This window comes from Nyctereutes procyonoides, unplaced genomic scaffold (genome assembly GCF_905146905.1).
Source record: "Nyctereutes procyonoides isolate TBG_1078 unplaced genomic scaffold, NYPRO_anot_genome, whole genome shotgun sequence".
Classification (NCBI taxonomy): domain Eukaryota; kingdom Metazoa; phylum Chordata; class Mammalia; order Carnivora; family Canidae; genus Nyctereutes; species Nyctereutes procyonoides.
Window position 1 is genome coordinate 14,525,848 of NW_026575145.1, and position 27,247 is coordinate 14,553,094.

Below are 27,247 nucleotides of genomic sequence, written 5' to 3' on the forward strand. Positions count from 1 at the left end.
CCAAAAACATTAGTAAAATTTTCATTTTAATTACATTAACCCTATAGATAAATCTTAGGAGAAATGATATCTTAACAATATAGTGCCTTCTGATCCCATGAACACAATATATATATAGTTCATCACTCACTTAGTTATTTAATTCTAGCAGTAATATTTTGTAATTTTCAGAGTATAGGTCTTCATGCATTCTGATATATCTCTAAGTATTTCATGTTTTTGCTGCTATTATAAATGATACTGTTTTTTAACTTCAATTTCTGACTGTTCACAGACAGTACATAAAAATATAATTGAGGTGTTTGTATATTAGTCCTGTATTCTATAGCCTATTAAGTCCTTTAGTAGCCCTAGGATCTTTTTTTGGAGATTCTATAGCATTTTCTTCATAGATGATCATGGAGTCTGTGAGTAAAGATAATTTGGTTCCTTAACTTCTAAATGGCATGTCTTTAATTCCTTTTTTTCTTCTTTTATTGCTCTGGCTAAAACTTCCAGTGCAATATTGAACAGAAATGGTGAAAATGGACACCCTTGCCTTATGCCTGATTAGGAGAAAAGCATTCAGTCTTTTACCATTAAATATGTTAGCTCTAGATTATTTGTATATGCCCTTTATTAAACTGAGAAAGTTTCTACTTTATTCTTAGGTTTCTGAATTTTTATAAGGAAAGATATTAGATCTGATGAATGCTTTTTCTGTACCCATTATTATAATATAATAGTTTTCCTTTCTTGGTCTATGAATATGGTGAATTACATTGATTTTCTTCAAATGTTAAAGCAATTTGGCAATTCTAAACCTCACACTGTGATGATGTATTATCTATTTTATAAATTGTTGATTTGCTTTGATAAAATTTTGTTAAGAATCTCTATTTATGAGGGATATTGGTCTGTAGTTTTCTTATTTCTTTGGGTAATACTGTCTCAAAGAATGAATTGGGAAGTATTCTTTTTAAATTTTTCTGGAAGATTTTTGTGTAAAATTAGTACTATTTCTTTCTTAATTATTAGGAAGAATTCACCCATAAATCCATTTTTGCCTAGATTTTTTTGTAGGGGTGTTTTTTAACTGATACTTCAATTTAGTTAGGAGATATGGGGCTACTCAGATTGTGTATTTCTTTTTGAATAAATGTTGGTAGCTGGGAACTTTCAAGGTTTTCTTTTTATCTAAATAGTTGAACTTAATGTCATAAACTTATTCATAATATCCCTTTCGTATGCTTTTAGCTATTTTTAATTACTAGAATATGTAGTGATGATATTTATTACTAGTGGTGTTGATAATTTTTTTCTTTTTTCCTGATAAGTCTTGATGGAACTTTATCTTCTCAATAATATAGCTTTTTGTTTTATTATTTTTTTTACTCTATTATTTTTCTATTTTCAATTTCAGTGATTTCTGCTTTGATCTTCATTTCCTTTCTTCTACATACTTCGTATTTAACTTGCTCTTCTTTTTCTAGTTGCATAAGGTGAAAGCTAAGGTCATTATTTAATCACAAACCTTTGTGGCACAAATTTTAATATTGTTTTCTATTTCTATTCAGTACAAACACTTTGTACTTTCCATTTTTCATTTCTTCTTTGCTCCATGAATTGTATATAAGTGTGCTATTTAGTTTCCATATATTTGAGGATCTTATCAATATATCCTTTGTTTCTAAACTAATTCCATTATAATCAGAGAGCATACTTTGTATGATATGAATCCTTTTAAATTTAACTTAATTCTGTGGCTCACAAAATAATTATTCTTGGTAGATGTTCTGTGTGCACTTGAAAGAATGTATATTCTTTTGTGGGATGGGGTGTTTTAAATGTCAGTAAGAACAAGTTGGTTTATGAAGTGCTTATGGCTTTTATATTCTTAATGATTTTCTGTCTGCTTTTTCTAGCAGTTTTTGAGGAAAGGTGTTAGAATCTCTGACTAAAACTGTGCATTCTGGAATCCCTGGGTGGCGCAGCGGTTTAGTGCCTGCCTTTGGCCCGGGGCACGATCCTGGAGACCCAGGATCGAATCCCACGTCGGGCTCCCTGCATGGAGCCTGCTTCTCCCTCTGCCTGTGTCTCTGCCTCTCTCTCTCTCTCTGTGACTATCATGAATAAATAAATAAAATATTTAAAAAAATAAAAAATAAAACTGCATTCTTGTCTCTTTTCATTTGTATTAGTTGTTGACTTGTATAAGTTCAGTTATTAAAACATAAATATTTAGTAGTGGTATGTCCTCTTGATGAATTAGCATCTTTATCATTAAAATGTTTTTCTTTATATCTTGTATTATTCTTTTTTTTCTTGTATTATTCTTTGTATTATTCTTTGCTCTGAAATCTAATTTGTTAAATATTAAAATTTTGTGTTATCTTAATGTATATTTTTTCCATACTTCTAACATATTTGTCTTTATATTTAAGGTGGGTTTATTATAGGCAACATATAGTTCAATTTTGCTTTATTTTAATCCAATCTGACAATTACTGCCCTTTAATTGGGGTTTCTAGTTCACTTATATTTAATAGAATTACTGATGTGGTTGGTTTAATCTTCTACCTTGCTTGTTTCTCTTTGTTACACCTGTTCTTTATTCCCATTTTTCCTCTTTTCCTGCATTGTGTGTGTGTGTTTAATTATTTCATTTTGTTTCCCTTCTTGGGCTATTAGTTATAGTTTCTTGTGTTTCTAGAGAGTCACAGTATACATTTTATCTTTTCACAGTCTACCCTTAAGTGATATTATATTACCACATGTAGTATAAAAACCATTTAACAGTATAGTTCATTTTCTTAACCTTTGTGATATTGTTGTCATGTGTCTTACTTCTGATGTGTTATAAATCCCACAATACATTGTTATTGTCTTGCTTTAGACAACCTATTTATCAATTAAAGATATTTAAATAATACAAAAAATATTTCATATTAACCCACATGGTAACATTTCCAGTGCTTAACATTTCTTTGCACAGATTCAAGTTTCCTGCTGATAGCATTTTATTTTGCCTGAAGTATTTCTCATAACATTTCTTGTAATGCATTCTGCTGGTGATAATTTTTTCATCTTTTGATGTCTGAAAACCATTTTTATCTTCCTCTTTGAATATCTTCTCTGTGTATAGAATTCTTGGTTGTTGTTTTTTACTTTTTTTTGGTTGTTTTTTTCCAATGCTTTATAAAGATTTGTTCCACTGTCTTCTGATTTGCATTCTGAAAAAAGAAGTCTGCTGTAACTCTTAATAATGTTTCTGTTTTTCCTGGGTACTTTGAAGATATTCTCATCACTAGTTTTAATCAATTTGATTCTGATGTCGCTTTGTGTAGTTTTTTTCATGTTTATTGTGCCTAAGATTTGTTGACACTCTGGATCTATAGATTTATGGTTTTCATCAAATTTGAAGACTCTGGCCATTATTTCTTCCAAAATTGTTTGTCCCTATGTCCTTTCTTTTAGGGATTCTAATTACATATATATATATATATTAGGCTGTTTGAAATTGTCTCATAGCTGACTGATGCCATGTATTCTATTTTGTCTTGTTTTTCTCTGTTTCATTTTAGACAGTTTCTATTATGTTTTTCAGGTTTATGAATTATTTCCTCTTCAGTGTGTAATTGGCTGTTAATACCATTCAGTGTATTTTTCATCTCAGTTATTATAGTTTTCATCTGTGGAAGTTTGATCTTAGACAGATAGATATCGTCAATGTCTCTACTTAATAAACACAATATCTTTTTCTAGCTTCTTGAACATATGGAATACAAGTAAAATAACTTTTAATGTTCTTATCTATTAATTCCATAGTCTGCATCATTATTGGATCTGCTTCTATTGCTTAATTTTTTCTTCTTCATTATCAAATATATTTTACTTCCTTTTTTGAATGTTAATTGCTTTTGACTAAATGTTAGATACTATGAGTTTCACCTTGTTGGATCCTGGGTACCTGCATGCCTATAAGTATTTTCAAGTTTTGTGTTAGGATGCCATTAAAAAAGTTAAAAAGTCATTTACTTTGAAAGAGTTTCATTTTTTTAAGATTTATTTATTTATTTGATAGAGAGAGAAAGTGGGGGGGGGCAGAGCAGAGGGAGAGGAACATGGAGAATCTCAAGCAGATTCCCCACTGAGCATGGAGTCTGAGGCAGGGCTTGATCTCACAACCCTGAGATCATGACCTGAGCCAAAAGCAGAGTCAGACAATGAACTGACTGAGCCACCCAAGTGCCCTGAAAGAGTTTGATTCTTTCAGTTCTTGCTTTTATCATTTTTGGGCAAGACTAGAACTGCACTTAGACTTAATTTTTGCCCCACTGCTAAAGCAAAAATATTCTTAATACTCTGGCACATGCCCTGAGAATACAAATAACTGTGACTGATGACAAAAGGAACTATTAACAGTTCCCTGTAATTTTTTTGGATGGTTCCTTCCACTTAAGACCGGAGTGGATCCCTCTGCATATGTCTACAGCTCTTTCTCTGTAGCTCCCTCCTCTCTAGTACTCTGTGCTATAGCAACTTTAGCTGCCTTGGCCTCCTCAGACTCCTAGACCTATCTCTTCAATTCAGCAAGATTGCCAGGTTCTGCATAGATTTTGTTTCTATTACACTGTGCCCTGGAATCACTAGGTAGAGATTTGGGTAACCATAGTATCACTTCACTCATTTCACATCTCTTCATTGCCTGATATTCAAGTTTAAAAATTGTGATTTTGTCCAGTTTTTTAGTTGTTTCAGGTACAAGGGTAAATCTGGTCCCTTACTTTATCTTGGCCGAAAGTGGAAATCTGTCTATGTATCTTAAGAGGAAGAAGGCCTAGAAGGAAGAACTCCTTCATCAAGGAGTTATTGTCGCTTCACTGAAAATCAAAAAACACTGTTCTAAGTGAATTTATTGATTATTGGTAGGGATTATTGTTGTTATTGTGGACTGTCTTGTACATTTTAATTTGTATTTCTATTGCAGGAAGTGATATTTAAGCTGTTAAAATAATTAAAATTCTGGTCCTCTATAATAAATACATAATAAATTTAGAATGTTATTTTGGCAGATGGGATGGCTTCAGGAAATACAAATGTGTAGTATTGTCAGTCAAGATATGGTCCTGAACCAACAAAAAAGTGTAAAAGGAATAAAATTAAAGTTTCTTTGGCTCACAAAGAAAGATGGCAGGGTACTAGGAGAAACAACAACATACAAATCAAATGAAAATTAGAATTAAAGCTTGAAAAACATTGACAGAGATCAATGTTATAGGTAACATGCACACACACAAACACAAATATTAAGTCTGGGCAAAGACTTTAAATATATAAATAACAAGTGTAATGTCAAGTAATTATGCAGTTTCATAATCTTGATAAGGGAGAAGGATGCTTTTGGGATTTTAATACAAGATCTCTGACTTTCTTGCAACTTTTTAAAAAAAGAGAAAAATATAGTCATTATTTACCTAGTTAGGGGTAATAGAGAAGTTTGTTTGACATTTATACACTTGAATTTTTCTGAATATTATTGAAAGGTTTTCCATATTTTTGTCAGTGTTAACTATAAGAGGGAAGCCAGTAATTACCAGTGAATACCACCTAGTATTATAGTTATTTGTATATTTGTCTTATCTTTCTAGCTACACTTTGTCAGAAGATGGAAGAGACTTACTCACTTTTGAGGATCTAACATTGACTACTATAGAGAATCACTCAGAGAAAATTCACTCATTTAACAAATATTATGAAGTACCTATTAAGTTCTAGGTACTATGTGGGGCTTTAGGAATGCAAAGGTGAGCAGAAATTTTCTATGTGGCTGCGTTCTTCAGACCAATGAAGGAGATTAACAGTAATCAAGTCATCACACAAACAGATGTAAATTGAACAATACAGAGCACTGCATGTATGATTATGTGGCATCTCATATAAGTTATTTCAAAAGTGACTAATGAGGAAAATTCTATAACACAGTGATTGAATCAGAGCTTCTCATCCTCAGCAGCAGAACTTTGCCCACATTTTTAGAACCACTTTATCCAATACCTCATAAGGAATTTCCTTCAGAAATAACATTTGAAGAAAAAAGTATATACCACGAGGTACTTCATATCATGTTTTAGAACGTGGAAAGATTGCTCCTATCAGACCAAAAGTAAAGTCAGAAGGTTTCTTTGTGGTTTCATGAAGGTGAATATTCTTATAGGAATATAACAATACTCAAAGCCATTTTGTGGGAATATGAACATTAATAATGAATATAGATATAACTCTAAACCAAATGCCAGAATAAATAAAACGAAAGTTATTTAATAAAGCATGTACTCATTCATTCAGCAAATATCTATCAAACATCTACCATGTGTAAATATGTCCCAGGCCTTGGAAACATAGTAGTGATAGTCCCTGTGCATAAGAAGGAGATGGCATAAGGGCAGAAACATATGATAAAAAGCAAACAGGCTACTTAGAGACTTCTGCTTCTCTGCATAGGCAGCCTCCCACATGGTCAAGTTGCCCATCAGAGCAACTTGGACTCTATCCAACCAACAGAGATCAGAAGCAAGAAATATCTCCAACTTAATGAGGTACCCTGTGCTTACTGTATTGTTGGCATTAGTCCCACTCTCCTCTATCCTTTTCTTGACAGTGATTTTCAACCTTGTTTAACACAGAAGACCTTATTTGTTACTCCTATCATTCCAAACAACCTACATACTCAGCTGCTAACTTAAAGAAAAGGGGAGACTTTTCTCTATCAGCAATTTATATCTACTTCTATGTTTTATTCTGGGCCTCTAAGAAGTAGCCAGGGTTTTAAAGTGAAAGCTTACCTTTACCACAGAAGTAGGATAAAAATGTCTACATCTAGTCCACAGAGATCTAGTCCTGTATCCCTGATCATACGATTTCAAATAAATCCCCAAAGAAAGCCATTTTTGTCTCCTCCAAAGCAGTTTGAATGCTTCCAAAATGTCAAAGCTTCTCCAGGTGCAGATGGTTTCTGTGTAAGTTTTATTATGGCCACTACCATGCTTAGAGGCTTCAAACTATAGAATAAAAAATAACCTCTTTTGCCCTTCCCAACGCTAAAAAAAAAAAGAAAGAAAAAGAAAAAAGGAAGAAAGAAAGAAAGAGAGAAAACACTCCAGCTAAATAGCTTCAAAACAAACAGGTCATTTCAAGAAAAGACATCCAATTATATAGACTCTGATTACTGGTAATAACTTGGAAGACTTAAGAAATTTAACAACTTCAGCTCAAAACAATTAAACTGAACTGTTAAGGATAAAATCACCCCCTAGACTCAATATAGCTACAGATGCAGAAAGAGTGAGAAGGCTTACTGATTCATTGTCCCTTCTGTTTCTAGTCCCCAATGCCAAACCCATCAAATAGCAAATATTAACATGTTGTTAAAATTAGAATTCAAAGAAAAAGGATTTTTTTTCCTATGGCAGGATTATTATATTTGGTTTTTCAATTTTGAATCTTGTACTTTCCGAAGACATAGAACTGATGATATAAACACATATTTCATTCCATGTATTCATATATGTATTTCATTTATGTAAGTCAAACTTGTGACTTAGGCCTCAACTAATGGACAGTGACTTCAAAGTCATGTGGGGAATGCAATCTTTTTATCAGCAAACCTTTTTTCTTAAGGATATGAAGGTTTCCTGGACAAGAGCTTTTTCTATATTATTATTTTTTATTATTTATTTTATTTTATTTTATTTTTTTGTTTTTTTTCTAAATTATTATTAAACAACTCTAGTCACATATATTTCCTTCATGTAGCAACAGCTTGAACTTACAATCAACTTGGAAAACTCTTAAAAGGGATCCCTACATCTACCTTGCACACTGCATTAAAACTTAAAGAGGAAACTTGCTAGCTCTCAGCAACACACCTCCGTCAGAAGGAGCTCCAAGAAGAAACAGTGGAGTTTGTTGTACAAATAGTGTTAACTCATCGTGTAATGACAAGGTAAGGAGTATACTTTATGTCATTACCGTATATATAGAGCATACACATTGCTACATATACTTTGAGAATGGAAAGCCACCTTCTAACAAAATCTTCATGGGGTATTCTATGATTAAAGAATATCATTGGTGAAGGAATAATTGAAGGAATTAATGGCTTACTTTGTTAAGATGAAGGAAAATCTTCATGTGATTTTTTTTAAAGACAATGAGATATTCTGAAACACTTCTTATTAGTAGGCAAATAAATCTCTGTGCTACGACAAATGAATCTCATTGAGTGGTTGAAGATACCTATCCCTTTAGTTCACAAAACCATTTGTAAAATAAATACATTTTCCAAGCCCTGAAATAATTTTTTTCTGAGAAAAATAAAATAAGAGAAAAATAAGAGAAAAAAGTTTGATGCTAAAAAAAAATAACTCACAGACTCCTTTCCCATCTTCTTTTGTAGCCGTGTTTGCCACTGGACAGCTTGCATGACAATGGCTTCCCACCTTCTTTCAAGATTTACAATGATCAGTTGCATGGGCTGGTGGTCTGCGTTCAGATTGCAAGTATCCCGGTCATCCAGAAGATGCTGGCATAATCGCAGGATGGAGGCCACTCCACGACGTCGCTGCTTGATTTCACCACAGAGAGACTGCAATATAGAGAGCGATTGATCCATGAGTGTTTACAGAGTAAAATTTCCTAAAACTTGAATTGAATTATTCTACTATAATTTCAAATTGTAGTAATATACTCAGCTATGAACAATAAGGCAAGAAGAGCTCTGAGAGAGTTGTCTTTGGGTTGGAGACCTCTATTGATACCAAACTAATACCAAAGAATTTAGCTCATCTGGTTCCTCTTCCCTTTTCCACTGATTTGTCCATTATAAAATGCTGGGTCCTACCTTGACGCCTAAGTGATTAGCAATTTATAGCTTAAAGAAATAAATCATATTAAGTCATGGGAATGCTAAACAGACTGACATGCTTTGATTCCAGGTCCTAGGAAACACAAAAGATAGGAAAGTGCTCCAAAAGGAAATGGAATTTTTCCTAATTTATTCCTAGATTTTTTTGGAGCTAGAAGTTTAGTTTTCTACTGGCTGGGAAAAAGTTAAGTAAGACTGCAAAGAATTTTGATATATAACATCTATTATTGGAGGTGGGGGAGGGGAAGGATAAGCAACATTCCTCTTCCGAAGCTTGATTAACAAAGCAATAATGTTCTGAAAACAGAAATTAGGATACTGGATTATTACTGCACTATTTGTTGGTTGCTGTTTCTTTTAATAGACATTCACACAATTTAAGAAGGATATGCATGCATCAAAATAGCATTTTGCCCCCAGAAGCATTTGTATTGCTGCAGTGACCCTAAGCTGAACGATTCAAGCAAAATAGTGGGTACACATGTCTAAAAATATTATATCTTTTCTTTGCCTACGGATAGTGTGTAAGTGATATTCTAATTCAAAGCCTTCAGGAGAAATGATGATTATATCCACAAACATCACTGAATTACTAATCTCCTTCTACTGCTACAATTGGACTGTTCTAACAGTTAACAGATTGCTTATTAATCAACAAGGGTAAACAAGACAATGCAATTTCATTTAGTGCGAGAGTTTTAATGCCTAAAAGTATTTGTGCTTAAAATGTTAATCTAGATAAGGCTTCATTAGAAGAAGTCTTAAAATGATTAAGTGCGGTTCATTGAAATGTGCACAGAGTGGTAGTAGATCAGCAGGTGGACATTTCATACAGATGTTCTGCTTATTGATATAATACATGGTATAGCCATTTAAATGACCCTAACTCAGTAATAGCCGAAATTCTATTATTTCTGTAATGAGAGAACACTGTACCTTTAATATTTCTGAATTTTAAATAAGGTGAATGACAAATTCTCAAACCTCTATTTATGGCAAAATATGACTAGGAATTTTATTATTCAATTTATACCAGTGCAGCATTTTTAGTTATGTTTCCTGAACTTACCCTTATTTATTTTCCTAGCATTCATTATTATTTTCCTACATAACTCCTGATATAACCCCCAAGTCTGACAAATTTCTTTACTGATGCTATTCATTTGTTCAGTGCTGAATGAGGAGAAACCCCTAGATATTCAAAGATAAAATGAGGGCCTACTAAAGCGAAAAGCATTGTTTCCATCTCTTCCTCCAATACTGCTATCTCCCTACTCCTAAATGCATCCTCTCTCTTTCTCTCTCCTTCTCACACACACTCCACCCACCCTCAATTTGTTCTCTTACTCTAGAACTGTTCAGCAAGACAAACTATCAAGCCAAATTAATACCTGGCAAATTTTGGGCCAATATTAACACTTCAAGATAATAATAGAACCAAATGAAATGAGTTGAAATGAGCCCTGTGAATGTGAATATCGAGGATTTCATTTTTCATTTTTGTTTTGTTATAAATTTGTTAAAAATACAGGGCTAAAAAATCAAAAGTGATATTCCCATGCCATAAAACTGAATCTTGCAAAACTCACTTTGCAGTTGACTAGGCTAATAACTGCATTCCTCAAGCTAGCAAAAAGTCCCAATGTTTCTTAGCCAAATGAAATTTTGCTATGGATGGCACTAAAAATATGTGTGGAGTTAACACAGCCACATTGGTAACACTTACAAAGTAGCCCAAATGGACTTCATCCACCTCACAGGCATCTTTAAAGTTCTGAAGGAGGACATTTGAGATCACTAGGGCAAATTTTCATAAAGGTCATTGGCCATAATTTTTTTATGAGTATCTAGAATGTATCCAGTATTTAAGTATCTAGATGTTCCCTACCCATATCTTAATATGAGTCAGTCCAGATAGTTTAAAAACCGTGAAAGCTGCTTTTGACATTCAATATCAGATTTGATGGAATGTTAACATTTACTACCTAATTTTTGTATCTTCACAATCCTATAATTTTTTTTACTTTAAATATTCAAAGAACTTAGTCTGTATCCTAGATTAATAATGTATCCTATATGCATGCTGGGAAATAACACTACTTTAAAAAGGAGGTGAAAATTGAGAATTTTAAATGGCCAACATCTTTTTTGATACTTTTCTATATCTAGGAGATATAACTGATAAAATAACATTCGTCTACTTAAATGGGTTTCCATGACAACCATTAAAATATACATATTTATTTATAATCACAAACACATACTAAATAAAACCAATGCATTTGCTGGCAATGTTTCTTAGAATCAGTAGCTTATGTTATTTCCATGATAAACTATGCACAGAGAAATGTTAAATATAACTACACAGGAACAAATAAGTATTGTAACTATTTCTGGCTTACATTTTCAAAGGAAAGTACTTTAAAACAGAAATCCAAACTATACAATCTAAGTAAGGCACTGAAATAAGATAAACTCATCCTTGTCTCTCAGTCCTCCTCTATTGTGCACTGCACCTTCCCCTGTCAAGCACTGTTTCAGGCACATATGCTTCACAAAAGAGCAAGTTACTGCTCCTTCTCTCGAGGTGCTGGGACTCTCCTGAAGAGAGTCTATACAAATAAGTGTGATACTGAGAATGATGTAGAGAGAGAGGCATGTTAATAGAAGTTTGAGCAAGTTGCTATTGGAGGAGTTGGTGAAATCTTCAAGGAAACAACATGAGCCAGATGGTCCAAGCTGAATGGTGGTGGTTATAAAGACAGTAGGGTCAGGGAGCAAGTGTCCTGGGGCAGTGGGGGCACCTAGTGTGTCAGGGAGAAGAGACAGTGAAGCAGCTGGATAGGAAGTAAGGAACAGAAAAGTTTGGAATGCTTTTCGTTTTTGCCAGTTTGGAAGCATTTTCCTTGATCTCTCATGAGATCAGGTTGGTTCCGAAGCATTCCAAAGGCTTTTGTATGTAGTTGTCCTATTATTTGGTAATTGTTAGGCTAATTTCTTCTTACAAGACTATCTCTGTTAGTATGGAGGTAGTTGTCTTGTATCACTTCAGAATTCAGTTGCTGGAATATAGTTTGGGTATGCTATTTTTAAATTTCTGATGAACTTTTTATTTACTTTTACATTTCTACTCAATTTCCTCATGTTATTAAACAGGCAGGCTTGCTATAAGAAATGTAGAAAAGTAAAAATCAAAATTTCTAACTTATTTTTTTTCCTTTACAATATGCAGATCTCTAACCCTCTAAATACATCTTTTTTTAACATGTTGCAATAGAGTTGCCAACAGGCTGGAGGTTTTTTTTTTTTTATCACACTTAACAGTCAATTTGGTTTTCAATTCATCAATGGTAATGCAAAGGAGGGCTTTTGGTTTATCTGGGGGGTTTTCTTTTTTTTTTTTTTTAAATGGGAGTTTTTCTTTTTCCTCTCCTGACTTTCTTTGTCAACCTTTTTGATTGTTTAAACCACTCTATTATTAAGCCAAATGTGATGTAACATCATTTTTTTTAAAAGATTTTATTTATTTACTTGAGAGAGGGAGAGAGCACACAGAAGCAGGAGAAGCAGACCTCAGTTGAGCAGGGAGCCTGATCCAGGGCTCTATCCCAGGACCCTGGGATCATGGCCTGAACCCAAAGCAGATGCTTAACCGAGAGCCACCTACGTGCCCTAATGTAACATCATTTTTGACACTGGCTTCAATTTAACATCATTAAAGGTAAGACTTCCAATATTGATATTTTATTTTTCATTATACATTAAACATAAATACACACATATATTGTATAATATGATTATAATTTACTTGTATACCCATATTCCTGTCATTAAACAATATTGTCATCTACTATCAAAAAAAAGATATAAATAAGCTTACAAGCAAAGAACTATAATTAGGTCCAAACCCAAACTACACAATAAGTAAAATTTAAGAATCAAATAGAGAAAAGAGAGATGAGGAAGAAAATACAATTTTAAAAATACCAAAACTAAGTATATGTTAAAAACAGAGAGAGAAAAAAAAAATTAGCTGAGAAACTACAAATCAATGTGTCTCTATATCTTACATAATTATATTCAGCAGGTTAATGTAACATCATTGGGCAGGTAAATATGAACAATGTGATAGGACTTTAGGTGATCTGTCAACTAAAAACCACTTATGCAGCAATTCCATTTATAAAATCAAGCATAACTTTATTTTCTAGATTGATCAGTTTAACAATATGTATTGAGTGTGTCCTCTCCGTGGTAAGCACAATAAAGAAGTTTCAACCTGCATATATGATACATACCTGCCTTCAGTCTAGTTGGAGTGAGGAAATAACAGGGGGAAAAAACTGAAAAAGACATGCAACTTCTTCTGGTTTAAATAATCACAAGTAAATAGCTCCATCTCATTGTTGGGTTTCCCACATTTTTTCAAGTGTTTTTCTTCTTTTTCGCATTTTCTATATTTTACCATTTTAATTTCATGAGGTGGGCAATTGTCTTCTCTTAGTCTGCTACCTATGACTAGAGGAATAGAGCAAAGGTTCTCAGACAGTGTTCCCCAAGCCAATCAGCATTAGCATCACCTGTGAACTTGGAAATTCCAATTCTCTGGTGCCACTCCACATCTGAATCTGCAACTCTGGGATAGGCCCCAATGAGACATGGTTTAAATTTCTGATGAACTTTGATTACAAAAGTTGTAAGTGATTACAATGCATGCTAAAGTTTGAAAACCCTGGCCTACAGGAAACTTGAACTTAGTTTTACAGATAAGAGAATTAATCCAGCTGAGCAGATTTCTTTTTTTGTTTTAGAAGTATAAAATAGAGGTTACAAGTTCTGATTCTGGAGTCACACTGTTAGCCAACAGCCTAGAGACCACACCCATTTGGTGATCAGTTATTTTTTTTAATTGTCACTAAATTACTGAAAGAAAATGAGTCAATCAATGAATAGATCTTTTTGACTAGAGTTATCTTTATATTATTAGTACTTGCTTAATGATCTTCAGAATTTTCCTTTTTTCTTTTTTTAAGATTTTATTCATTTATTCATGAGAGACACAGAAAGAGAGAGGCAGACACATAGGCAGAGAGAGAGGCAGGCTCCATGCAGGGAGCCCAATGTGGGATCACACCCTGAGCCGAAGGCAGATGCCTAACTGCTGAACCACCCAGGTGTCCATATCTTCAGAATTTTCAATATCATTATTAAGAATGATAATAATGGAGGCACCTGGGTTGCACAATTGGTTAAATGTTGGACTCTTGATTTCAACTCAGGTTGTGATTTCAGGGTAGTGAGATCGAGCCACATCAGGATCTGAGCTGAGCATGGAGTCAGTTTAAGACTCTCCCTCTCCCTCTGCTCCTCCCCATTGTGCCCTCTCTCTAAAATAAATAAATAAATATTAAAAAAAAAAAGAATGATGGAAACTGAGTGGGAAAAATTAGAGAGGGAGACAAACCATGAGAGACTCCTAACTCTGGGAAACAAACAAAGGGTTGAGGAAGGGAAGTGAGTGGGGGGAAGAGGTAACTGGGTGATGGGCACTGAGGAGGGCACTTGATGGGATGAGTACGCCTGCCTTACACTATATGTTGGCAGATTGAATTTAAATTTAAAAATGTAAAAAAATAAAAAAATATATAAAAATAAAAAAAAATAAAATAAAATTCTTTTTGATTCTAAAAAAAGAATTATGTTAGGTTGTTTGAATACCATATTTGGAGATTTTATTCCTTTTTTATTTTTTTTTATTTATTTATTTTTTTTTATAAATTAATTTTTATTGGTGTTCAATTTACCAACATACAGAATAACACCCAGTGCTCATCCCGTCAAGTGTACCCCTCAGTGCCCGTCACCCATTCACCCCCACCCCCCACCCTCCTCCCCCTCCACCACCCCCAGTTCATTTCCCAGAGTTAGGAGTCTCTATGTTCTGTCTCCCTTTCTGATATTTCTCACACATTTCTTCTCCCTTCCCTTATATTCCCTTTTGCTATTATTCATATTCCCCAAATGAATGAGAACATACACTGTTTGTCCTTCTCCGGTTACTGTGGCCAAGTTAAAAAAGGGTGTTGCCTGAGTTCTTCTCTGGGATTTTGATGGAATCTTGTCTCACATTTAGATCTTTCATCTATTTTGAGTTTATCTTTGTGTATGGTGCAAGAGAGTGGTCCAGTTTCATTCTTCTGCATGTGGATGTCCAATTTTCCCAGCACCATTTATTGAAGAGACTGTCTTTCTTCTAGTGGATCGTCTTTCCTCCTTTATCGTATATTAGTTGAGCATAAAGTTCAGGGTCCACTTCTGGGTTCTCTGTTCTGTTCCATTGATCTATATGTCTGTTTTTGTGCCAGTACCACACTGTCTTGATGAACACAGCTTTGTAGTACAACCTGAAATCTGGCATTGTGATGCCCCCAGATATGGTTTTCTTTTTTTAAAATTCCCCTGGCTGTTTGGGGTCTTTTCTGATTCCACACAAATCTTAAAATAATTTGTTCTAAGTCTCTGAAGAAAGTCCATGGTATTTTGATAGGGATTGCATTATACGTGTAAATTGCCCTGGGTAACATTGACATTTTCACAATATTAATTCTGCCAATCCATGAGCATGGAATATTTTTCCAACTCTTTGTGTCTTCCTCAATTTCTTTCAGAAGTGTTCTGTAGTTTTTAGGGTATATTTTGAGAACCATTTGAATGGTAAATGGTTCTCCAACCTTTTATTTTCAGGTTGTAGGTGTCCTTCTGTCTAAAATGAGTCTCTTGTAGACAGCAAATAGATGGGTCCTGTTTTTTTATCCAGTCTGAAACTCTGCGCCTTTTGATGGGGTCATTAAGCCCATTCACGTTCAGAGTTACTTGAACTTCTTCTTAAAGGGGAGTTTTAAGAGTCCCCCTTAAAATTTCTTGCAGAGCTGGTTTGGAGGTCACATATTCTTTCAGTTCCTGCCTGTCTTGGAAGCTCTTTATCTCTCCTTCCATTTTGAATGAGAGCCTTGCTGGATAAAGTATTCTTGGTTGCATGTTCTTCTCATTTAGGACCCTGAATATATCCTGCCAGCCCTTTCTGGCCTGCCAGGTCTCTGTGGAGAGGTCTGCTGTTACCCTAATATTCCTCCCCATGAAAGTCAGGGACTTCTTGTCTCTTGCTGCTTTAAGGATCTTCTCTTTATCTTTGGAATTTGCAAGCTTCACTATTAGATGTCGAGGTGTTGAACGGTTTTTATTGATTTTAGGGGGGGATCTCTCTATTTCCTGGATCTGAATGCCTGTTTCCCTTCCCAGATTGGGAAAGTTTTCAGCTAGGATTTGTTCAAATACATATTCTGGCCCTCTGTCCCTTTCGGCGCCCTCGGGAACCCCAATTAAACGTAGGTTTTTCTTCCTTAGAGTGTCATTTATTTGCCTTAATCTGTCTTCATGGTCCTTTAATTGTTTGTCTCTTTTTTCCTCAGTTTCCCTCTTTGCCATTAACTTGTCTTCTATGTCACTCACTCGTTCTTCCACCTCGTTAACCCTCGTCGTTAGGACTTCTAGTTTGGATTGCATCTCATTCAATTGATTTTTAATTTCTGCCTGATTGGATCTAAATTCTGCAGTCATGAAGTCTCGTGAGGCCTTAATGCTTTTTTCTAGAGCCACCAGTAGCTGTAGAATAGTGCTTCTGAATTGGCTTTCTGACATTGAAGTGTAATCCAGATTTTGTAACTCTGTGGGAGAGAGGGCTGTTTCTGATTCTTTCTTTTGAAGTGAGGTTTTCCTTCTAGTCATTTTGCTCAGTGCAGAGTGGCCAAAAACAAGTTGTATTGGAACACGGGGGAGTATCACTGGTCCCTCTAGCTGGTCTTCTGGGGGAGGGGCCTGTTGCGCTGATTCTCAGGTGTTAGCACTTGGGGGAGCTGCTCTGCCCCTGCCTGCTGCAGGGCTCAGCGGGGGTTGTTTACCCCGTGAGGTCTCAGGAGGAACAGTTGCAGTTGCTATGGCAACTCTGGAAGCCTGGATTCAGCCTCCGCAGGAACTACGGGGCTCGGGGCTCTCGGCTCTCCGTCCGCAGGGCCTGGAGGCTCCGGGGCGGGGCCGCTGATCTGCTCAGCTCGGGGCAGGAGCGTCCTCGCTGTCCTGGGCCCTCCCGGCCTCTGCCTGTCCCGGGGGGAGGCCGGATCCTGGGCTGTGTCCCGGCGCCCTGTGCTCCGGGGCCTGTGTTGTTGGATTTGCGCTCCCGCCCCGCAGCTCCCTCCCTGGAGCCGCCGCCCGAGCCCCTCCGAGCTGCTCCGGTCGGTCCCGCCGTGCGCGCTGCAGCCCTTAGGGAGCTCGGCGCACTCTCCTGCGCTCGCAGGTGTCTGTTAGTGTCCCCGGGAGCCCGAGGGCATCCCCGCCCTCCTGGGTCCTGCTCCAACTCCCTGCGAGCCCCTTTCCGCCCGCCCGGGAAGGTTGGTGCAGCTCCTGCTCCTCCGGGACGGGGCTCTCCTGTCCTGGGGACACTCGCCCCGGCCTCAGCCCGGCTCCTCGCGGGGCCCCTCCCCCTCGGAGGCCTTTTGTTCCTTTATTTCTTTTTCCCCGTCTTCCTACCTTGATAGAAGCGCGGACTCTTCTCACTGTAGCGTTCCAGCTGGTCTCTCTTTACATCTCAGGCCGAATTCGTAGATTTTCAGGATGGTTTGAAGGTTATCTAGGTAATTTGGTGGGGACAGGTGATTTGGGGACCCTGCTCTTCCGCCATCTTGCCCCTCCCCTTGATTTTATTCCTTTTTATTAATTTTATAAAATTAGTCATTTAGTCATAATGAATGATGCTAATACATATGGCATTGTGCTAAATTAAATAGAAGCTTCTCTCACAAAGTGTATATAGTTAAACAAAACCATGATGATTATTTGGAAGGTAGAAGGCATCAGATGCAGGGAATGTTAATGCAGATAGGGAAAATGAGAGGCAACACCGGTAACTCTATGAATCTTCAAAAGATACTTTTAACTGGTTGATTCTGGCCTAATATTTTGGGACAAGGTTAACAAAGATTATATGGATGTTATTTCTCACAACAATAAACATTTATTGAGTATCAATTATTCACCAAACACCATACTTTTCATTATAGAATTGGAATTGGTAATAAAAGGAATATAATGAGATGTGGTGCCTGTTTTTAAGTGCTTGTGATTTGGTCATAAAGAGAAGACTCTGCCTCCTCAAAGGAAAAAAAATAAATAAATAAATGCAAGGCAAAGGTTTTTGATAAGACCTAACCCATCAGGTTTTATAAGTGTTAAATGAAGTGAGGAAGGTGCATAGTTAACAGTGAGATTGTAACCCAAATGTTGAGGTGCAATATATATGCATGCTAAATTATGGACATTGACTTGGGGGATAAAAAATATCATTACTAGCTGGAGTATACAGATTAAGATTGATGGAGCTAGTACCATGTTAAAGTTGGTGAAGATTGAAAAAGTGGAAGGAATGGAGGACAGGCATTATAGTTGGGTGAGTCACATAATAAAGGTCAAGAAACTACATTTTAAACAGGATGGAGGTTCAAGTGGAATATGATGATAATCATAATTCAACTGTCCATCCATCCACCCATCCATTCAAACATCCAAATGTACTCACTGAGTGCCTCTTATGTGCCATGCAGTTCTCAGTGGTGGGGATATAGCAGTGAGCTACAAGATTTTTGCTTTCATGGAACTTATATTTGAACTTGTGTGTGTAGAGAGGTGGTGGTAAGAGGCTGGAAACAAAAACATAAATAAACATACAAGAAAATATCAGGTAGTGATAAAATCTATAAAATAAAATAGAGTTATATCATGGAAAGTGGTGGTGGTGTTACTTTAGACTGGTTAGTCAATAGAGCTCCTCTAAGGAAGTAATATCACATAATAAAAGTTTACATATAGAAACAAAATATAACAGTGTTCTGATGCTGTAATAATTTAGACAAGATAATGTTTAAAACAGCATTTATATGCCATTTTATGCCAAAAAGGCCTATTTTATGATTAAGTACCAGGGTACTGATTAAAGACTGAATGCTTACCAATGAGATAAGTGGAATTAAAAAGCTCTCAGTACAATTAAGTCAGAAAAAACATTTTTAATAAAAGGTGCTGGGACAATTGTATATCTACATGCAAAAGAATGAATTGGACTTCCCTACCTCACACCATATACAAAATTAAATTAAAATGGATCACACACACACAAAAAAAATAGATCACAGACTTTCATTTAAGAACTACAACTGAGGGATCCCTGGGTGGCGCAGCGGTTTGGCGCCTGCCTTTGGCCCAGGGCGCAATCCTGGAGACCCGGGATCGAATCCCACATCGGGCTCCCGGTGCATGGAGCCTGCTTCTCCCTCTGCCTATGTCTCTGCCCCTCTCTCTCTCTGTGACTATAATAAATAAATAAAAATTAAAAAAAATTAAAAAAAAAAGAACTACAACTGAAAAAATCACAAAGCATATGTGGGACTCAATCCCGGGACACTGGGTTCATACCCTGAGTCAAAGGCAGATGACCAACCACTGAGCCACCCAGGCATCCCTGAAAATCATAGATCTGATAAAGGACTTGTATCCAGAATATATAAAGAACCCTTAAAATTCAATAATATAAAGTTAAGTAACTTCATTTTTAACAAGGGTAAAGTAGTAAACATTTCTTCAAAGAAAACATACATCTGGCCAATAAACATATGAACAGATGTTCAACGTCATCAGATATTAGGAAAATGCAAATCTAAACCACAACTACATACTACTTCACCTGCACTCTGATGGCTAAAATTAAAAAAAGACAAAATAACAATGTTAGCAAAGATCTAGGGAAATTGGAATCTTTATGAATTGTTGGTGGGATTGAAAATTAGTGGCACTAATTTTCATACTTTGGAAAATTAGTGCCATGGCAGTAATGGCATACTTTGGAAAATAGTATGACATTTCCTCAAAAAGTTAAACATAGAATTACCATATGGTCCAGCAATTTCTCTCCTAGGTAAATACCCAAAAGAACTGAAAACCTATGACCACATAAATATCCATAATCACATTATTCATAATAGCCAAAATGTGGGAAAAAACACAAGTATCTATCAATGGATGAATAGATTTAAGGAATGTAGTATATCCATACTATAATATAAATTGGCAGTAAAAAGGAATAAAGGGGGCACTTGCTGACCCGTCAGTGGAGCATGTGACTCTTGATCTTGGAGTCATGAGTTCAGTCCCACATTGGGGCATAAGAGCTTACATTATTTAAAAGAAAAAAAAAAAAAAGGGCGCCCAGTGCCCAGCTGTTTCACATCCTCCTGCAACCCAGGGTGTGATCCTGGAGACCTTGATCGAGTCCCATGTCAGGCTCTCCTCCACGGAGCATGGCTTTCTCCCCCTGCCTGTTTCTCGCCTTTCTCTCTCTCTCTGTCTCTCAATGAATAAATAAATAAAACTTAAAAAAAAAGGATTAAAGTACAGATCCATACCTCAACATGAAAGAACCAGAAATAATGGCCACATATTATATGATCCCATTTATATAAAATGTCTCAGAATAGGCAAATGCCATAAAAAGTAGATTAGTGGTTTCCTCTGTTCAGTCAGTGGGGGACAGGGAAAGACTGCTAATGGTTTAAGGGATTTCTTTTGGTCCTAGTGAAAATGTTCCGAAATTAGATTGTATGTATGCAAATTATTCCACAATAAAACTATTTTTTTTTAAATCTCTTGTAAAGCCAGGTATATATATACAGCCACATAACTGTGATATAATCAGATATTTATCATATGTACCTCAGGTGTGTCCACACAACAGTTATATAATATTAACTAATACATTCAGACACCATATTTTTTGCAACATGGGTCCATACACATTATTAATACACAAATGAAAATTAGACCCTTTTTATTATTATTATTTTTATTTTTTCGTTAAAGTAATGGCTGGGCTGCCTGGTGGCTCAGTCACTTAGCATCTGACTCTGATTTTGGCTCAGGTCTTAGTATTGTGGGATCAACTGCTCACCTCCATCCTCTGCTGGTCTCTGCACTCAAGGCGAGTCTGCTTGGGATTCTCTCCCTCCTTCCTCTGTGCCTCTCCCAGTCTCACACACTCACTCTCTCTCTCTCTCAAATGAAATCAATAATAAATCTTAATAAAAAGTAGTGGACTATATAAATTCCCTGCGATACAGTCCAAACTACAAACCTAAAATCTCACAACAGATAGGACATTCTGCCATATGATAAAAATAAATACAGTGTTGTTTTTAATATAGCTGTCCTACTTCTAGAAATATCATAAACACATAAACAGAATAGTATACCATAGAAAAGCATGGATGGTGGAAAAAGGAGTTGAAGACTAATGTGAAATTACAGGATGGTTAGTTTAATCTAATTACTGTAGTGGTGATTTCATTTACATCATATACATCTTATGAAATTTCTAATCTATTTTGTTTTTGGGTTCAGTAAAAAATGAGAAAACAGGACCTTCCAATGGACTTCAGTATTTCACCAATGATCATCTAAGTGACTATATGTAGCTGAACCAACACAAAATTTTTTAAAAAGTTTGGTTTCTCTTCAGATATTTAATCAAGATTTACTTGACTGTAAAATAGTAACCAACAATCATTGAATCTTATTAAATTGCTAGAGTGCAATTCTGAGTATTTTCTTAGTTATTTTTCACTAATCTCATAGATTAATGACAAACATAATTTGTGTATTTCTGTCTGCTATGTATTTTTCTAGGTATTTTATATGTATTGGCTCATTTCATCTTCACAACAACACTATGAGATATATATTATTGCCATGTACCTATTTTACAAAAGAGGAAATAAAGACAGAAAAGGCTAAGTAACTGACCAGAGATAACACAGCTAATAAGCAGCAAAGGCAGGATGTTAACCTGAATCCCATGCAAACTGAATCCCAAGCCAATTCATAAAAACATTATGCTACATTTCCTTTCATAAGAGAGTGGAAGAGGGTTATAAAATTTCTCCATTTTCAGACTGTTCTGGCCCTTGATTTCCAACTGAAGTGGCCACAGCCATAAAGTTACTGTTGATAAGACAGACAACAAGTTCATCAGTATACCTTTTGAGGTCTATCTTAAACACATTTCTAAGCCTATGTTAAAAATTAGTAATCTGGGGTGTCTGGGTGGCTCAGTTGGTTAAGCCATGATCCCAGAGTTCTGGGATCAAGTCCTGCATTGGGCTTCCTGCTTAGGGGGCATCTGCTTCTGCCCATCCCCCTGCTCCTTTTCACTCTATCTCTCAAATAAATAAGTAAATAAATAAATAATATTTAAAAATTAGTAATCTATATAATTTTTAAACCCAGGGTGGTTATGATAACAGATGTGGAAAAAATATCAATTCAATCACTGTACAAATAATTATTGAACACCTATTATAAAGGGCACTACTCTGAGTGTTTGAGATGCATCAGTGAACAAAACAGACAAACTTTCCACCCACAAGGACCTCATATGCTAGCAGACAGTAGAGGATTATCTCTTTTCTGAGAAAAATGTAAGTTATATAAATAATCAGAAAGAGATTGAACAAAAGTAGGAAACATTCATTAGACAAACGATCATCAAAGTTTACAGCAAAGAGTCAGCAGTCTTTTGGTCCTGACAGCTCTATTCTTGAGCCAATTATGTGTTTACCTTGTTTAGTGTATAGGTATTGCAAATAAGAATTTCCATCCGGAATTGTAAAGGGGTAGTTCTTCAAAACAGCAAAAAAATTAAAATACCTCAAGTGAGGTATGAATGATGACTTGCATATTTTAAAGGAAATATGGGCAGATGACATCTACATATTTTAACTGATTCCAAACTTAAAAGACAACATCAACCAATATAGGAACTCAGCTCAGTTGCAAACCCTGGGACTTAATCTATATTGAAGCTAAATATTCTATAAGCATGCAGTGAAGTGCAAAAAAATAGCAATTGAAAAATGACATGATTAAATGGCACAACATGCAATCATTTGCTCTCAATTATATCAATGTATCTTCTTCATTTCTAGGAGTCAGGCAGAAATATTGTTTTTTAAATGCCTCTATTAAATTGGTCACCAATAATAAAATAGATGAGAGTCCTAATAAGCTCATTTACATAACATACATCATATACTACAAAACTATTCTCTCCAAACAGTTTTGCCCATAGATTTGTCTCCTGGTTGTCATGAGTCTTTGCTACATTAGCAGATTTCAAAAGCATAATACTGCCTTCAGAACCATTTGTAGAAAAACGTTTATGAAACTTTTCTAGTTAACCCTTGGCAGGATCCTTATTGCTAATTATGGAAAAGGTATTGATATAATATCTTGGCTGTCACATTTTATTATGGTGATGGTAGAAGCAGAATCTAGGTCTGACATTTTGGAAATACCATCTAATTGCGAGTTAGAAACAGAGAATGACAGTTTTAAGTAGATTATAACTTCTTTCAAAATAACAAACTGGTTTATTTAATGTAAAAGCTGGATTTTAAAAATAGCATTAAAGACCACTGAATTGGTTTACCAAGCACATCTTTATCAGCTTCTTGAAGAAGGTCTGGGATATGTGCCAAAATAGTTTCAAAATTGTACATAACAATATAAGCCTAGATTCTAACACCAAATGATTTCTTTTTTTTTTTAAGATTTTATTTATTTATTCATGAGAGACACACACACACAGAGAGAGAGAGAAAGAGAGAAAGAGAGAGGCAGAGACACAGGCACAGAGAGAAGCAGGCTCCATGCAGGGAGCCCGACGTGGGACTCGATCCCAGGACTCCAGGATCACACCCTGAGCCAAAGGCAGATGCTCAACTCCTGAGACACCCAGGCATCCCCAAATGATTTCTTATCACCATTTAAAATCAAAACATTTTCAGCGCATACTTCCATTTTTTAAGAAAAAAATCATCTCCCCTCTGTTCATCTAGACAGCAGATGAATAAGGTCCAAAGACAAGTCACTTTAACCTCCATGGTCTACATAACCAGATCTTTGACCTAGAAAAAAAGATATAATTTTTTCTTGCCACTTAGCATCCTCACCAACAAAGGTGAATAATTAAGGGTCTCCAGGACTATTAGCTAATACTGAAAATTCTTGGATGAATGGTGTCATCAAGGGAAAAGCTAATCATTCTTTTATAAACACTCATTTGATGTTTTGTTTGTAGTTTCATATGTTAAAAAATAGTAATTATATTTGGGAAGGTGTATTTCTATTTCTATTAGCTATTTTTTAGCTGTGGACTAAAATATAATAATCATTCTAAAATTGCAGATCCTCACTGTGTTATTCTATAAAAGCTGTTGTTATCACTGTGCGGTATTCTTTAATTTTTTTGTGACTTTCCCTACATTAGGTTAAGTACTTTTAAATATGTTTGTTTTTAAGAATCAAGCTCAGTGGTCATGTGCTTAGTTCATATTCACATGTAATTAGTAATATGTTATATACTTCCTTTTCTAAATTAAAAACACTATTAAAATTCCAGACATACAAAACAATATGAAGATTAAGTTACTCTAAAGAAAACTGTAATAGCTTACAGATTGCTTGTATCATTACTAAAATGCTGGTATCTATTACAGCGTCTCCCTGGAATAAAGAATGCACTTTTGGCAATAATCTTTTAAAAACATGTCCATTATTGTTAAGATGCTAAACTAGTCTGCAATTACAGGAAGGTAACTTTTAGCAATAAGGGGGAAAGGGTGCTGGATATAAATGCAACTTAGCCATTATACTACAAAATACCTTTTCTTAAAATTCCACAATCATTCTTTTCATAAGCAGATAAAGCATTAATTGCCATTTATTTTTACATTTTTATATTTTGGAATCTATTTACAACACCCACTGTACTTTTTATCTCGTATTAGATTCCATAGGAATCATTTCAAAGAAATTCTGGGGAATAGATAAAGGTGATTTTTCTCTTCTAGATTATCTGTTGATCCCAGCTACCTGAACTCATCTGTCCCTTTAATGGATATTGGGTATTCACTGGCAAGGTCAAAGGAATATTCAGGACAGTCTTGAGGAAAGAAAGAAAAGAATTCTATGTGACAAGGTACAGCACAATACATTCATTAGGCTAAACCTATAAAAGGAAGATCATCATAAAGATCATACCTGGAGAATGAAATAGCAATAAAAGCAAGGAGAAAGAAGGAAAGTAAAAGAACACACGGGCAAGGATGACCTCAGAGGAATTCCCAGGGGTAATGTGGAACACATAGGAAAGGACAGATTATAGAACTGGTTTCATGACTCATTTGGCTTTGTTGCATGGTGTTTTTCTTGCTCTCATTTATACACAGTTGACTATTCCTCACCCCTCTCCTCTCTCAAACCCTATTTTCCCAAATTTATCTCTAACATATTGTTTATTTCTCATTAAACCACTCTTGGAACTTGTCACAAAGTTCAGAGTGTTACTTGAAGTATAACAGCTAGGAATTGGTATTTTAGGGAAGTATTCCTGTTATTTCAGAATCCTACAGGTGGGAAATAAATGAATTCAAGAACACTTGGGACACAATAAGAATACAGGAAGAGAGTTGGGCTTTGGAGAATAATACCACTAAAAAGGAGGAAAGTGATACTTGGGACAAAAAGTCAACATTGGAAAGACCCTTCTGTTTATTCATTTACTCCTCCGTGACCTGGAAGAGATTGAGGTATAGGCGGCTCTATAAACTTCCTACTTCTGATTTTATTTTTATAGCATCTAAATAGAGCATTTTCTTGTGAGTTTGGATCACTAGGAATTTGCTTTTTAGCTTTTTCCTTTGCTTTTGTGGTGGAAACCCAAGGCAACTCCACTCCTTTTCACCAGTTTTCAGTATTCCCAGATGCGCAGTAATACTAATCACACTCTCAGGATCATTTAGAAGTTTAACTAATATATAACAGCACAACACTCTTCAACCGTTATATTAGGTAGTAGAGAGATGCTGACTAAATATTAGCCAACTGGTAAATTGCTATAATGATTATTTAGCTCAAAGCAATATTCCAGAACCTTGTGAAAAGGAAATGTAATAAGAACTTCATTCTTTAAACACTCCCAGAGCTAAAATAAAGCAGAAGTCCAGGAGAATTTTTTGAGAGCTTTTTCTTGAATAAAGTTAATCCTCCTTTTAGAGGATTCTGTTTTCATTTCTTCTGAGACACCACATCTCTCCTGCTTGCTCCCTAGAAGGTGACTGAATATATTGGAGGGTAGTGTCTTCATTCATCTCATCTAATACTTTGGCAACAACACAGAATATAAGTCATCTGATCATGAAGGTGTTCCAATTGAACATCTAGGAAGTAACTTGGATTGAGGGAAAAAAGCACAACTTAGAGTTTTTTCCTAGTTTGGCAATAACTAGTTGTGTGATCTCAAGTAAATCATGTAACTTATATGTTCCCTCAATACCCTTTCTCTAAAATGCAATGATCCTTTAACTTCTAAGATCTTCTGGCATCAGAGTATTACATAATCTTATTCTGTTATGAGATAGGAAAAATATCATGAGGTGGTCTATGATGGACTTTTTAAAAATAGTAAAATACAGCTCTGAATATCTCTCAAATCAGTTGTGAGTTGACCCTCATCTCTGGTGAGATTCTAGTGGTGAAAGAACAATTTCATTTTGTCTATAATTTTTATTTATTTTCCTTTCACTGTCCTGAACTGTAGGAAACTACTTTAATTGGAGCAGTGTTTTGTTGCAATCATTTATATGAATCAACCTTGCTTGGCCTCAGTTTCTGTTCATATATTCTGCTCATGTTCTAACATCATGAAAGTCTAACTCCAAGTATCTTTATAGTGAGAACCACCTGCCTAAGCAAAGCACACCAAATCAAAAAGTTAACTTCCATTGTTGCTTTCATAAAGCTTTAAATGCTTTATGAAGCTTTGCACCAATGTTTTTTTGAGTGGTAGGATGACATGGTTGAATGGATATCCTTTGGCTCTCGCTGGTTGTGTTGGCTGATAGATAAAGCAATGAATGGGTCTTGAAACATTCTTCCAATTTCTAAAAGTCATTTCTCTTGTTTTTAAGGGCAATAATGAAGGACATTTTGAGAAAAGGAGGAGAGCATGAGGGGAAGGTAGAGCCTGGTTTACCACCTATCCCACACTTCTCAAACGAACTTCTAAAACCAGACCTGCTGATTCATTTTTATACTTATCTTCATGACATTAAATTCAAAAAGAAAGAAAAATATCCTTGGGGAAGAGAATGCAATATTCTAAATGTACAGGGTATAAGTTAGGAT

General features: G+C 35.5%; 1 protein-coding gene across 1 annotated transcript in view; it reads right to left on the reverse strand.

Moving 5' to 3' along the window:
- AKAP6 (A-kinase anchoring protein 6) overlaps nucleotides 1-27,247 on the reverse strand; it is a 482,960-nt gene that overhangs the window by 47,114 nt on the left and 408,599 nt on the right. Inside the window, exon 12 of the mRNA XM_055309349.1 lies at nucleotides 8,411-8,626. Within this exon, the coding sequence (XP_055165324.1) occupies nucleotides 8,411-8,626 (216 nt within the window). The remainder of the gene's footprint in view (nucleotides 1-8,410; nucleotides 8,627-27,247) is intronic.